General features: G+C 51.5%; 1 protein-coding gene across 2 annotated transcripts in view; it reads left to right on the forward strand.

The window, feature by feature from the left end:
• Positions 1-14,620, forward strand: part of LOC121271047 (basal cell adhesion molecule-like) — a 157,030-nt gene that overhangs the window by 128,630 nt on the left and 13,780 nt on the right. For both annotated transcript variants that reach the window (XM_041176749.1, XM_041176750.1), the window contains exons 12-14: positions 1,450-1,585; positions 8,630-8,665; positions 14,128-14,272. In XM_041176749.1, the coding sequence (XP_041032683.1) occupies positions 1,450-1,585; positions 8,630-8,665; positions 14,128-14,272 (317 nt within the window). The remainder of the gene's footprint in view (positions 1-1,449; positions 1,586-8,629; positions 8,666-14,127; positions 14,273-14,620) is intronic.

Below are 14,620 nucleotides of genomic sequence, written 5' to 3' on the forward strand. Positions count from 1 at the left end.
TGGTTGGTTTTTGTTGGGGAAGGGGGATTAAAGGCTAAAGGAACCAAGCTGGGTAAGATGGTGTCAAGATACAGGCTCTGTGAACGAACAAAATAGGAGCAGAAGTAGGCCATTCGGCCCCTCTGGCCTGCTGCCATTGTTCACGAAGACCCTGGCTGATCGGTTTGTCTTTCGAATCATGGAGCAGGCTCGAAGGGCTGAATGGCCTTTGCCTGATTCTGTGAATATTGGATGGCCCAATGGCCTCTGGCGATGTGTAACTGTGCAAAATGGTTGAGCGGTGAGGGTATCGCGTGGGGGGGGTTACAGAGAGTTGGGTGAGTGTGTGCATGTATATGTGTGTGTGTCTGCCTGTGTGTGTCTGCCTGTGTGTGTCTGCGCGCATGTGTGAGTGTGTGTGTGCACGTGTGTCTGCCTGTGTGTGTCTGCCTGTGTGTGTCTGCGTGCGTGTGTGCATGCATGTGTATGTGCGTGTGTATGTGCGTGTGTGTGCACTTGTGTCTGCCTGTGTGTGTGCGTGTGTGTGTGTGAGTGTGTGTGTGCACGTGTGTCTGCCTGTGAATGTGTGCGTGTGTGTGTGAGTGTGTGTGTGCACTTGTGTCTGCCTGTGAATGTGTGCGTGCGTGTGTGTGTGTCTGCCTGTGTGTGTCTGCGCGCGTGTGCATGCGTGTGTATGCGCATGTGTGTGTGTGTGCGCACTTGTGTCTGCCTGTGAATGTGTGCGTGTGTGTGTCTGCCTGTGTGTGTCTGCGCACGTGTGTGCACACGTGTGTATGTGTGCCCTTGTGTCTACCTGTGAATGTGTGCGTGTGTGTATGAGCGTGTGTGTGCACGTGTGTCTGCATGCGTGTGTGTGTGTGTGTGTGTGTGTGTGTGTGTGTGTGTGTATCAGGCCATTGCGAGCTACAATCCCTCTCCTCTCTCTCTCTCGCCACCCCCCCCCCACCGCCCCACTAACACACTCTAACAGGCTTCAAAAGGAAGGAGGCGACTGGTTGACCCTCACCACTTCAGTCCAGACCAGCAGTGCCTCTGCTGGTGCACTGGGGTGAGGCTTTTCCTGAACCTTGCCTGAGACTTGGGTGCCCAGTGGTTGCTAAGGGGAGTCTCACCTGGAATATCACTGGTGAATGTGCCTTCGCAGGAGCAGCCCAGGTTTCCCATTCCAGGTGGAGACCTCCCATCGGAAGGCACGTGCCTGTGGAGCAAGGATAAGTCAGGGTGTTGATGCATTCCTCGGTTGACCAGCCCGCAGTCTTGGGCTTGCCAGGGCTGACCGAGGGACGAGAGGATATGGGCACTGTCGGCGCGGGGAGGACGAGCTGGGAGGGGGTCCTGTCGAGTGTCAAGTGACTCATCTCTGATACCAAATGACCAATCCAGCTGTCACACGGCTACGCCCTCCCAGACGATCATGTGACCAATTCGCCTCGTGTTTTTTCTCCACAGCTGCAGACTTCCTCCGACAATGCCGTGACCAGTAAGGTGTCACTCCCGGTCACCTCCGAGATGGTACAAAGTGGAGTCATGTGCAATGCCACCAACAAGTATGGCTCAGCCCAGTGGAGCTTCCATTTGGCCATTGGTTAGTCCGGGCATTGTCGCTCCCTCAGCTCGCTGGGGTGGCAGGGTTTCATTGGCGCCTTTGTGGGCACAGCCATTTGCCCATGCCTTCACCGCTGCCCCTCACTCAAAGGGTGGGGGGGGGTGGGGGGAGGTCTAATGGAGGGGCAGCGCTGACAGGCACGCGCGATGCCTTCTGTTGTCGAGTGGCCATCCCCTGGTGACACCACCTCGGCGCATGGATTTGGAATGGGAATGTATGGGACGATGGCGCCGCACCCCCAGCATCAGTCAACCTCCACGTAGAGCAGGAAAGGGGAGGTGGGGGGAAAGAGTTACTGAGATTGTTCATTGGTTGAAGAAGCTCTTTAAAGTGGACCTCTCGATCATGTCCCTCTGCCACTCAGCCAACTCTGAATGAGTTGGAACATTTGCTCAGGTGATTGTCGAGCGAGAAAGTGTAGAATAAGCATTGTTCAACCCCTTTTTAGAGGCTGCCAAACCTCCAGAACCATCCCTCGAGCTCCCAGTCATGAAAGACATTCTCCAAGAGAATGGCTCTGAGCAGATATACAAGGGTGTGAGAGTGCTCACCATACTCAAGCGACCCACGTGTGTGAAACTCAGAACATCATGTTTAACATGACACGTGATTCTGTGATTAGAGGGCACTTGCTGAACAATCTCCAGGAATTACACTGTCATCCAATCTAAGATTATCAGTTGGGCTCGGATAGTAGCCCACTAACGCTTGCTAGAAGACACGTGTATTCATGTGCAGGGACCTGTCCTCTGCATCCAAAAGGAATGTGCCAAGGCATCGCACCTGCTTTAAATAAATAAAAAAAATCCTGGGGAGGGGTGGCAAGAGCTCCCTTGTGCATTCCCCATGGCAACACCTCAACCAATCAAAGTCGACTTGCCAACCAATCAGCACTTTGTTTCTTGTGCAGTAATAAACCGTTGCTCCCTTTGAAGTTTTGCATTCTTTCATGTGTCATGATGAGTGCAGGGTGAACAGTTTTGACAGCATGTCTCTTTTCTCGGTAACAACAATTGCCTTGGCCTCCCTCGAACTTTGGTTTCTTGGTTCATATTGGAAATGTCGTGGGGGGAGGTGGGGGTAGAGAGGGGGGAAGGCTGTGCGCGACTAGGTGGGGCGGTCAGCGGGAGTGCAGGACCTGGCATGACGAGACTTCCTGGATTGTGCCTACCCACAGCTGGCGACTCTATGCCGCGCGCCAAGGTGCAGACTCTTGCCGTGGTGCTGCCCACTGTTAACTGCTTCCCCCTGCCCCTGCCCCCTACAGTAACCTTTCAGCGTGGGATGGGTGGGTGGGTATCAGATCCGAGATTCAGCCCCTGCTCTCCTCGGAGCAAGAGACCCGTGAGATATCACGTCTCCCTGGGTTCTGGCATTGGTTGCCCGTTCCTCCTCGCCCCTTCAGAAGGTGGCGATGAGCCGCCATCTTGGACAGCTGCAGTGAGGTGAGAGTGACTGCCCTTGACATCAGGGGAGCATTTGATCGAGTGAGGTACCAAGGACCCCCAGCAAAATTGGAGTCAATGACAATCGGGAGGGAAAGCTCTCTGCTGGTTGGAGCCATACCTAGCACAAAGGTCGTGGCTGTTGGAGGCCCAATCATCTCAGCCTTGCAGGAGTTCCTCAGAGTCGTATCCGAGGCCCAACCATCTTCAGCTGCTTCATCCATGACCTTCCCTCCATCATAAGGTCAGAACAACCTGGGAATGTAGGACTTAGGAGCAGCAGTAGGCCATTCAGCCCTTCGAGGCTGCCCCCACCATTCGAAAAGACCATGGCTGATCTGGCTGTGGTCTCAGCCCCACCTTCCTGTCTGCCCTCCCGTAACCCTTGACCCCCATGTCAATCAAAAATCTCTCCAACTCAGCCTTGAATATATTCAATGGCCCGGCCTCCACTGCTCTCTGGGGAAGAGAATTCCACAGACTAACCACCCCCCTGAGATTAAAAAAAGAATCTCTTCATCTCCATCTTAAAAGGAAGACATCTTATTTTTGAACAATGCCCCCCGAGTTCTAGCCTCCTAGAGGAAATATCCTCCCGGTATCCACTCTATCAAATCCCCTCAGGATCTTATATCCTTCAGTAAGATCACCTCTCATTCTTCTAAACTCCAGTGGGGACAGACTCAACCCGTTCAACATAAAATCCCAAGAATGAGTTGAGTGAACTTTCTCCGACTGCGTCTTACGCAATATTACTTTTTTTTCAAATAAGGAGATCAAAACTGTCAGCAGTGCTCCAGATATGATCTCACCAGGGCCCTGTACGTCTGCAGTAAAACTTCCCTACATTTATATTCCATTCCTCTTGCAATAAACACTCCATTTGCCTTCCTAATCACTTGCTGCACCTGCAGACTAACTTTCTGTGATTCATGTACCAGGACACCCAGATCCCTCTGTACTCCCCTGAGTTCTGGAGTCTCTTGCCGTTTAAATAGTACACTACTTTTCTATTCTTCCTGCCAAAGTGGACAAGTTGACATTTTCCCACGCTACGCTCCACCTGCCGAGTTTTTGCCCACTCCTTTAACCTGCCCGTATCCCTTTGCAGACTCTCAACCTCCTCTTGACAACTTACTTTCCTACCTATCTTGGTGTCACCGGCCAATTTAGCAACCATCCATTTGGTCCCTTCATCCAAGCCGTTGACATAGATTGCAAATAGTTGGTGCCCCAGCACTGATCTCTGTGGTGCTCCACTCGTCATATCCTGCCAGCCCAAAAATGGCTCACTTATGCCTACTCTCTGCTTCCTGTTAACTAACCAATCCTCCATCCATGCTAATACGTTACTCCCGACACCCTTTACACCATCTTGTGTCGTGAGCTTTGGGGTGACACCTTATCGAATGCCTTTTGGAAATCCAAGGATTGCAGGGGAGGCGGTGGTATCGTCACTAGACCAGTAATCCAGAGACCCAGGGTAAAGCTTTGGGGTCCAAAACAAAAACAGAAATACCGGGAAAAACTCAGCAGGTCTGGCAGCATCGGCGGAGAAGAAAAGAGTTGACGTTTCGAGTCTTCATGACCCTTCAACAGAACTAAGTAAAAATAGGAGAGGGGTGAAATATAAGCTGGTTTAATGTTGGGGGGGGGGTGGTGGTGGTGGGGGGAGAGAAGTGGGGGGTGGTTGTGGGGACAAGCAAGCAGTGATAGGAGCAGATAATCAAAAGATGTCACAGACAAAAGAACAAAGAGGTGTTGAAGGTGGTGATATTATCTAAAAGAATGTGCTAATTAAGAATGGATGGTAGGGCATGCAAGGTATAGATTATCTGCTCCTATCACTGCTTGCTTGTCCCTAAAACCAGCCCCCCACCACTTCTCTCCCCCCCACCCCCCCACCTTAAACCAGCTTATATTTCACCCCTCTCCTATTTTTACTTAGTTCTGTTGAAGGGTCATGAGGACTCGAAACGTTAACTTTGTTCTTTTCCGCCAATGCTGCCAGACCTGCTGAGTTTTTCCCGGTATTTCTGATTCTGTTTTGGATTTCCAGCATTCGCAGTTTTTTGTTTTTATTAAAGCTTTGGGGTCCTGGGTTTGAATCCCACCATGGCAGATAGTGAAATTTGAATTCAGCAAAAAATATATCTGGGATTAAAAGGCCTAATGATGACCATGAAATCGTTGCTGATTGTTGTAAAAAAAAAACCCATCTGGTTCACTAATGTCCTTTAGGGAAGGAAATCTGCCAACATTACCTGATCTGGCCTACATGTGACTCCGGGTCCCAGCAATGTGGTTGATCATTAAAAAATTAGGGGTGGGCAATAAATGCTGGCCTAGACAGTGCCGCCCACATCCCATGAATGAAAAAATAAGTACACCACATCCACAGGTTCCCCTTTTATCCACCTTGTTTATTACTTCCTTAAAAAAACTCTAATAAACTAGTTGAACGCGATGTCCCCTTCACAATGCCATGTCATCTCTGCCTAGTCACATTACGATTTTTTAAGTGACCCCTGCTACAACCTCCTTAATAATGGGTTCTAGCATTTTCCCTACGACAGCCGTTATGCCAACTGGTTTATAGTTCCCTGTTTTCTGCCTTCCTCCTTTCTTGAATGAAGGGGTTACTTTTGCTATTTTCCAATCCGCTTGGACCCTTCCAGAATCGAAGGAATTTTGGGAGATTATAACCAATGCCTCTACCATCTCTGTAGCCACTTCTTTTCTGACTTTAATATGGGGGCCACCTGGTCCTGGGGACTTGTCAGCCTTTAGATTTCATAATTTTTCCCAGTACTTTGTCCCTGGTGGTGGCGATTGTTTTAAGTTCCACCTTTTTGCTGCTTGATTTTGAGAAGTTTTCTAAATCTTGTACAGTGAAGACAGGCACAAAGGAGTGGGGATGTTCGCTGATGATTGCACAATGTTCAGCACCATTCGCAACTCCTCAGATACTGAAGCAGTCCGTGTCCAAATGCAGCAAGACCTGGACAATATCCAGGCTTGGGGTTGATTGGTGGCGAGTGACGCTCATGCCATGAAAGTGTCAGGCAATCACCAGCTCCAGCAGGAATCTAGCCATCTCCCCTTGATGTTCAGTGGCATTACCATCACTGAATCCCCCACTGTCAACATCCTGGGGGGTTACCATTGACGAGAAACTGAACTGGACTAGCCATATAAATACTGTGGCTACAAGAGCAGGTCAGAGGCTGGGAATCTGCAAAGAGAGTAACTCACCTCCTGACTCCCCATTTAAGAATGTTTAGATGAGCGCTTGAAATTCTACAGCTTACAGGGCTATGGCCAAGTGCTGAAAAATGGGATTAGAATAGATAGGTGCTTGATGACCAGCACAGACATGATGGACCGAAGGGCCTGTTCCTGTGCTGTATAACTCTATGACTATGGCTATGACTCTAAGTCAGGAGTGCGATGGAATACTCCCCACTTGCCCAGATGAGTGCAGCTCCCTCAGCACTCAAGAAGCTCGACACCATCCAGGACAAAGCAGCCCACTTGATTGGCACCCCATCCACAAACACTCACTCCCTCCACCACCGACACACAGTAGCAGCAGTGTGTGTACCATCTACAAGATGCACTGCAGGAACTCACCAAGGCTCCTTAGACAGCACCTTCCAAACCCACGACCACTACCATCTAGAAGGACAAGGGCAGCAGACACATGGGGAACACCAGCACCTGGAAGTTCCCCTCCAAACCACTCACCATCCTGACTTGGAAATATATCGGCCGTTCCTTCACTGTCGCTGAGTCAAAACCCTGGAACTCCCTCCCTAACAGCGCTGTGGATGTACCTACACCACAGGGACTGCAGCGGTTCAAGAAGGCAGCTCACCACCACCTTCTCAAGGGGCAGTTAGAGATGGGCAATCAATGCTGTTCATGCCATGGACACTGGCATCGCCTGAATGAATTAAAAAGCGGGTCCCGTGTGGCCTAGGTACACCCACAGCGGGTGTAAGGGAGCTCCTCAGAGCTTTGCTACATCTGAGTGTCTCACTGCACTAGTTCAAGAGTCCAGCACATTAGGGTAAATGGGGACTGGAGATTGGATGGTGCCCAGACTAGTTAAGGATGTCCACTTTCTTTCCCAAAAGATGCGAGCGTGTAAAAAAACATGGCCTGCGACCAGAATCTGCCAGTTTCGCAGTCGCTTATGCCAAGACCAGCTTTATATTTAGGCGCTTACTAAAAGTAAAATTCTCCAGAGTGCCCCAGCCGGGATTTAAACTCACCTTCTCTGGGATCGTCGCCCTGTAGCAGGGAACTTGGACATTGTTGGAAAGCGAGTCGGGGTTGCCAAAGTTGATCGTCTCGCGCTCCATGAGGGGCAAACGCAGGAATGTCAAATTTCAGAGCTTTACTGCGGTTTGCACTAGAGGAGAAAAGGCAGCTGATTGGTTAGCAAGTCAACTTCCTTTGGCCCGGGGCTCCGCTGGGGGCAGGGGTTTGGCTTGGCTGCAGTCATTGGGCCAGTAATCCAGAAGCCCAGGCTCATGCCCCGAGGCTCGTGGGCTCAAGTCCCCACCACGGCAGCTGGTGGAATTTAAATTCCCGTTAATAAAACGGGGTTAACCTCGGTAACGGTGACCAGGAAACCACTGTCGATTATCGTTAAAAAAAAACCCCATCTGGTTCACTTCAGAGAAGGGAATCTGCTGTCCTTACCTGGGTCTGGCCTACACGAGACTCCAGACCCACAGCCGTGTGGTCGACCGTTGCCCTCTAGAATGGACCAGCCAGCCACTCAGTTCAGGGGCAATTAGGGGTGGACAACAAATGGTGTCCATATCCCATGAAAGAATTAAAAAAAACAGCTTTGGAGAAAGCAAAAGGAAAGTATGGTCTCCCCAAGCACCCGGGTAGTTCAAGAAAGGCGCAAGGCTGGAACATATTCCTTCTGTTCGCTGCGCTCTGGTCACTTTGCATGAATGTATGTGCGCCGTACATCCCAGCAATTGGCTGATCAAATCAAAGAACGCTTTCCTTCGGTAGTTTGCAATGGCCAGAGCACAGACCGTACTCAGCCAGGCTCTGCTTGCAAAGCCCGAAACAAAATTGTCCACTGTTGGATTTGATTCCGCCATTGGGCAGCACTTGCTGAACAATCCTGAGTGCGCCAACAAGTATGCCAACAACCCATTCAGTCGAGCTTGTAACGTGGCTCATTTATGCGTACTCGAAGTGAGGTACAGTCATACACAGGCACCCCTTCCTGCAAAACAAAAGGGGCATTTTTTTCAATTGTCCCGGAGCTTTGGGGAGCCGAAAGCTTCCCATTGGCTGAGGTGTTGCCATGGAAAAAAGCAGTGAGAGTCGGCTTCCTAACCAATCAGCAACCTTTTCTCCTGTGGTATATATTGTTGTGATCGTTTGAAATTTGGCATTTTTGCATTTGTCCTGATGGGTGCAAGATGAAAAACTGTCTCTCTCTTTCCAGCAACATCCCCTTGAGCTATTAGCCTTGACTATCTAAAATTTATCCTCCTGCTGTTGGAATATTAAAGATTGCTCCCTTTTCTGATTTTTTTTTCAGTTCCACCCACCACGGCACCACCGATGACATCAGGAGGTGAGTATTCTAAATTGCACATCTTGCTGCTGTCTCCTGTCCCTGGTAATGTGTGGCACTCGCTTTCTAACCAAAAATGGTGCCACCTTCACCAAGCTGTGCTGGTGCTCCGTGCCCAAGGGGGTGGGGGGCGGGGGGGGGGGTTGTTGGGGTGATAGCAGGTGACAGCACAACTGGTTGGTCCATAATGTGGGCGCTGATCTCTGCCACACTCCATGGGACATCCCTCCGACAGTCCGACCCTGGTTACACCCTCCTGCTCACGAGCTCGCACCAGCCCCTGAAATCCATCTACAAGATTGACACCTTCATCCACACGGTGCCCATTTATCATGTCCGAAGTGCAGGCTCTTTGAATAAGGAGGGCATCACAGCTGGCCTGCTGACCCACCCTTGCACCCGCCAATCCTCCGAACACCCCCACTCCCATTGATTGCCACGAGAGTTAACTGCAAGTGGGGGGGGCGGGGGTGGGCACCAGCCCGCTCCCATTGCCCCTGCAGACCAGAGAGGTTTGGCAGCAGTGCAGAGATACAATCTCCCTCCTTCAGCAGCGCAACACCATCACCCAGGGAAATTACATCAGGATTAGTTAACAATTGCTCACCTTGCCAGAGGCGTCCACATCCCATGAATGGATATAAAATCAAATTTCATGGGAAGCTTATTATCATTACCTGATGGGCTTAATGACAACAGTGTAGAGGGAGATTTACTTTGTATCTTACCCTGTGCCGTACCTGTCCTGGGAGTGTTTGATGGGGACAATGTAGAGGGAGCTTTACTCTGTATCTAACCCCGTGCTGTACCTGTCCTGGGAGTGTTTAATGGGGACAGTGTAGAGGGAGCTTTACTCTGTATCTAACCCCGTGCTGTACCTGTCCTGGGAGTGTTTGATGGGGACAGTGTAGAGGGAGCTTTACTCTGTATCTAACCCCGTGCTGTACCTGTCCTGGGAGTGTTTGATGGGGACAGTGTAGAGGGAGCTTTACTCTGTATCTAACCCCGTGCTGTACCTGCCCTGGGAGTGTTTGATGGGGACAGTGTAGAGGGGGCTTTACCCTGTATCTAACCCCGTGCTGTACCTGTCCTGGGAGTGTTTGATGGCGACAGTGTAGAGGGAGCTTTACTCTGTATCTAACCCCGTGCTGTACCTGTCCTGGGAGTGTTTGATGGGGACAGTGTAGAGGGGGCTTTACCCTGTATCTAACCCCGTGCTGTACCTGTCCTGGGAGTGTTTGATGGCGACAGTGTAGAGGGAGCTTTACTCTGTATCTAACCCCGTGCTGTACCTGTCCTGGGAGTGTTTGATGGGGACAGTGTAGAGGGAGATTTACTCTGTATCTGACCCCGTGCTGTACCTGTCCTGGGAGTGTTTGATGGCGACAGTGTAGAGGGAGCTTTACTCTGTATCTAACCCCGTGCTGTTCCTGTCCTGGGAGTGTTTGATGGGGACAGTGTAGAGGGAGCTTTACTCTGTATCTAACCCCGTGCTGTTCCTGGCCTGGGAGTGTTTGATGGGGACAGTGTAGAGGAAGCTTTACTCTGTATCTAACCCCGTGCTGTACCTGTCCTGGGAGTGTTTGATTTTAATGGTGCCTGCTCCCTATCCCTGCCCCCAGTTGTTACCTATGTTATCCCACAAATAATAGCCTGTGTAAAGTGGTTCTGTAATACCCGGGGCAGTTAGTCCTGTCTCGGTTCCTGCCTGGTGAGTGTGTAGCAGTACTTGTCATGTCTGCTGCTGAGAGCACTGTGCTTGGCACTGATCGACAGCTCTGGGACTGCAGTGCCTCAGCATCATGGCCCTGCCTTAGGTCAGGGCACCTTGTCTAAGTGAGCATTCACCTGAATGGGCTGATCCCTGTCCTCCTGTAACTTTCTGCTCTCTTCCTTACTGCTGCACAAGTGGACTCTGTTAAGAAGTCAGGTAAGACTGCACAGAAACAGGCCATTCGGCCCATCCAGACCATGCTGGCACTTATGATCCTCTCCAGCCTCCTCCCATCTACCCATCGTAACCCTCTATTTGCTTCTCCCTCAGATGCGGGTCTAATCTTCCCCTTAAATGTATCCGTCCCTATTCACCTCAACCACTCCCTCTGGCAACGAGTTCCACACTCTCCCCCCCCTCTCTCTCCGGGTGAAGAAGTTTCTCCTGAATTCCCGATCGGATTTATTAGTGACTCCCTTACACTGATGGCCTCTGGCTCTGCTCTTTCCCGCAGGAGGGAACGTGGGCTTTGTATCCGCTCTATCAAAACCTGTTGTCGTTTTAAAGGTCAGTTTAATGTTAGGTCGCCCCTCAGCTCTCTCTTCTTTCCAAGAGTAAGCAGAGCCAGCCTGTCAACTCTTTCCTGAAGCGTATACGCTGACATTTCTGGTATCACCCTGGTAAATCCTCCCCGTGCCCTCCCCCGTGCCCCCCACATGCTCTTTACGATATGACGGCCAGGACAGGACACAGTTCTCTCCATGTGGTCTACCCAAGATTCGATACAGGTTTAACACAGCTTCCCTACTCTCCTCCTCCTTATCCCCTGTAGAGGTAAAGCCAGGGGCTCAGCTCACTTTATTCACAGCCGTGTTAACCTGTGGTGCAACTTTAAATAATTGGTGTATTTGTACAGCCAGATTCCATTGTCCCTCTGCACCATCCAGCCTCTCACTCACAGGTAATAAGTGACCTACCTGTCCTCCCTCCCAGAATTTTTCGCCTCACATTCACCGGTGTTAAACTTCATGTGCCAACGCGTTGCCCATTCCCAAAGTTCATTCACGTCCTCCTGTAACTTATTGCAGTCATCCACAGTTTTGACTATTCCACCCCCTCCCCACAACCCCACGTCCGCCCCTTCCGCTAAATTTGGTGTCATCCGCAAATTTAGAGATTGTGTTTTTGATTCCAAAATCCAAATAGTTGATGTAAGTTGTGGTCCCTACATGGGTCCTTGTGGATCCTTTTGCCGCTCTGAACATCTCTCCTTCGCTCCCACACCCCCTCCCCCCCACTCTCTGCCTCGAAGCCACCCCACAGCCCATTCTGCCTCTTTACATCTCTCCATCCTGAGGCCACTGGCTCTTCTGCCTTACACGTAGTCATAAACTAGCCGGAGACCCAATCCATAGACATTCAGAGCACACAAAAGACCACTTGGACCACCCTATCATTGCTGCATCATCGCTAAAAGCAATCCCAAACTAATCCCACTGTCCAGCTCTTTCCCCATGTCCCTGTATCAATCCCGAATTAATCCCACTGTCCCGCTCTTTCCCCATGTCCCTGTATCAATCCCGAATTAATCCCACTGTTCCGCTCTTTCCCCATGTAACTGTATCAATCCCGAACTAATCCCACTGTCCCGCTCTTTCCCCATGTAACTGTATCAATCCCGAACTAATCCCATTGTCCCGCTCTTTCCCCATGTAACTGTATCAATCCCGAACTCATCCCACTGTCCCCCTCTTTCCCCATAGCCCTGTATCAATCCCCAAACTAATCCCACTGCCCCACTCTCTCCCCATAGCCCTGTATCAATCCCGAACTAATCCCACTGTCCCACTCTTTCCCCATGTCCCTGTATCAATCCCGAACTAATCCCACTGTCCCGCTCTTTCCCCATGTAACTGTATCAATCCCAAACTAATCTCACTGTCCCGCTCTTTCCCCATGTAACTGTATCAATCCCGAACTAATCCCACTGTCCCGCTCTTTCCCCATGTAACTATATCAATCCCAAACTCATCCCACTGCCCCACTCTCTCCCCATGTCCCTGTATCAATCCCAAACTAATCCCACTGCCCCACTCTCTCCCCATGTCCCTGTATCAATCCCAAACTAATCCCACTGCCCCACTCTCTCTCCATAGCCCAGTATCAATCCCAAACTAATCCCACTGTCCCACTCTCTCCCCATGTCCCTGTATCAATCCCAAACTAATCCCACTGCCCCACTTTCTCCCCATAGCCCTGTATCAATCCCAAACCAATCCTATTGCCCCACTCTCTCCCCATAGCCCTGTATCAATCCCAAACTAATCCCACTGTCCCACTCTCTCCCCATGTCCCTGTATCAATCCCAAACTAATCCCACTGCCCCACTTTCTCCCCATAGCCCTGTATCAATCCCAAACCAATCCTATTGCCCCACTCTCTCCCCATAGCCCTGTATCAATCCCAAACTAATCCCACTGCCCCGCTCTCTCCCCATAGCCCTGTATCAATCCCAAACTAATCCCACTGCCCCACTCTCTCCCCATAGCCCTGTATCAATCCCAAACTAATCCCACTGCCCCACTCTCTCCCCATAGCCCTGTATCAATCCCAAACTAATCCCACTGCCCTGCTCTCTCCCCATGTCCCTGTATCAATCCCAAACTAATCCCACTGCCCCGCTCTCTCCCCATAGCCCTGTATCAATCCCAAACTAATCCCACTGCCCCGCTCTCTCTCCATAGCCCAGTATCAATCCCAAACTAATCCCACTGCCCCGCTCTCTCACCATAGCCCAGTATCAATCCCAAACTAATCCCATTGCCCCACTCTCTCCCCATAGCCCTGTATCAATCCCAAACTAATCCCGTTGCCCCACTCTCTCCCCATGTCCCTGTATCAATCCCAAACTAATCCCACTGCCCCACTTTCTCCCCATAGCCCTGTATCAATCCCAAACTAATCCCACTGCCCCACTCTCTCCCCATGTCCCTGTATCAATCCCAAACTAATCCCACTGCCCCACTCTCTCCCCATGTCCCTGTATCAATCCCAAACTAATCCCACTGCCCCACTCTCTCCCCATAGCCCTGTATCAATCCCAAACCAATCCCATTGCCCCGCTCTCTCCCCATGGCCCTGTATCAATCCCAAACTAATCCCACTGCCCCACTCTCTCCCCATGTCCCTGTATCAATCCCAAACTAATCCCACTGCCCCGCTCTCTCCCCATGTCCCTGTATCAATCCCATTTGCCTGGGCCTTAAACTCTGGAATTCACTTCCTGAACCCCTCCGCTCTCTCTCTCTCTCTCTTCCTTTAAGACGCTCTTTAAAACCGACCTCTGTGACCAAGCTTTTGGTCGCCTGCCCCTAATACCTTTCTTTTCCGGCTCGGGGTCAAAGTGCTAATCTCTGCTCCCGTGAAGCACCTGGGGATGTGACAGGCGCTATGTCAACATGGGGGGGGTGGCAGATAAAGCGATGGCAGGGTGGACCGTTCCCAGGCGCCTGGTTGTTGCCCAGACTTCGGACCACTGGCATCTTGGGGCTTCAGTAACTTCCCGACGGCCTCAGCCCTGGTTGGGCCTTGGGGCCTATACCAGGCCCTCGCCAACCACCCCCCCCCCCCCCCCACCCCCCACCCCGCCCCCCCGCCACCGACCCAACGCATTCCCCGGGGAGAACGGGCCCTGTTGCTGACTCCTCCGCTCCCTCACCACCCCCCCTCTCTCTTCTCCCCTCCGCAGAGAACCACGAGCTGCAAGGTGGCGGGGGAGGGGCGGTGATCGCCGTGGTGGTGTGCGTCCTGTTGCTGCTCCTGGTGGTCGCCATCTTGTACTGCCTGCACAAGAAGGGCAAACTCCCCTGTGGAAAACCTGGCAAGAAGGACACGTGAGTAGACGAGGGCTGGGGAGAGGGGGATTCCGCGAGGGAGGGGGTTCGGTGGGGGGTGGGGGGGTTGGGGTTGGGGGGAGGATGGAGAGGGGCCAAACCAGCCAAAGCGGAGCCTGCCCGGCCACCATTTTGGACCGGCCCTTCCTCGAGGAGATAATCGAGGAATTTGAGGGAGCGGCAAAAGGGGGAAGCGGAAGGTCCAGGTGCTGGTGGCCGGCGTGCTCTGGCTCGGATGGAGAGTGAAACAGGAAACGCTTTAGATTTGTCTTTGCGAAGGAGGAGGCTCGTGAGAAATATTCACTCATGTTTCACTGAGGCCCTAATGGAAAGGACTGGCCCGGGGGT

This window comes from Carcharodon carcharias, chromosome 29 (assembly GCF_017639515.1).
Source record: "Carcharodon carcharias isolate sCarCar2 chromosome 29, sCarCar2.pri, whole genome shotgun sequence".
Classification (NCBI taxonomy): domain Eukaryota; kingdom Metazoa; phylum Chordata; class Chondrichthyes; order Lamniformes; family Lamnidae; genus Carcharodon; species Carcharodon carcharias.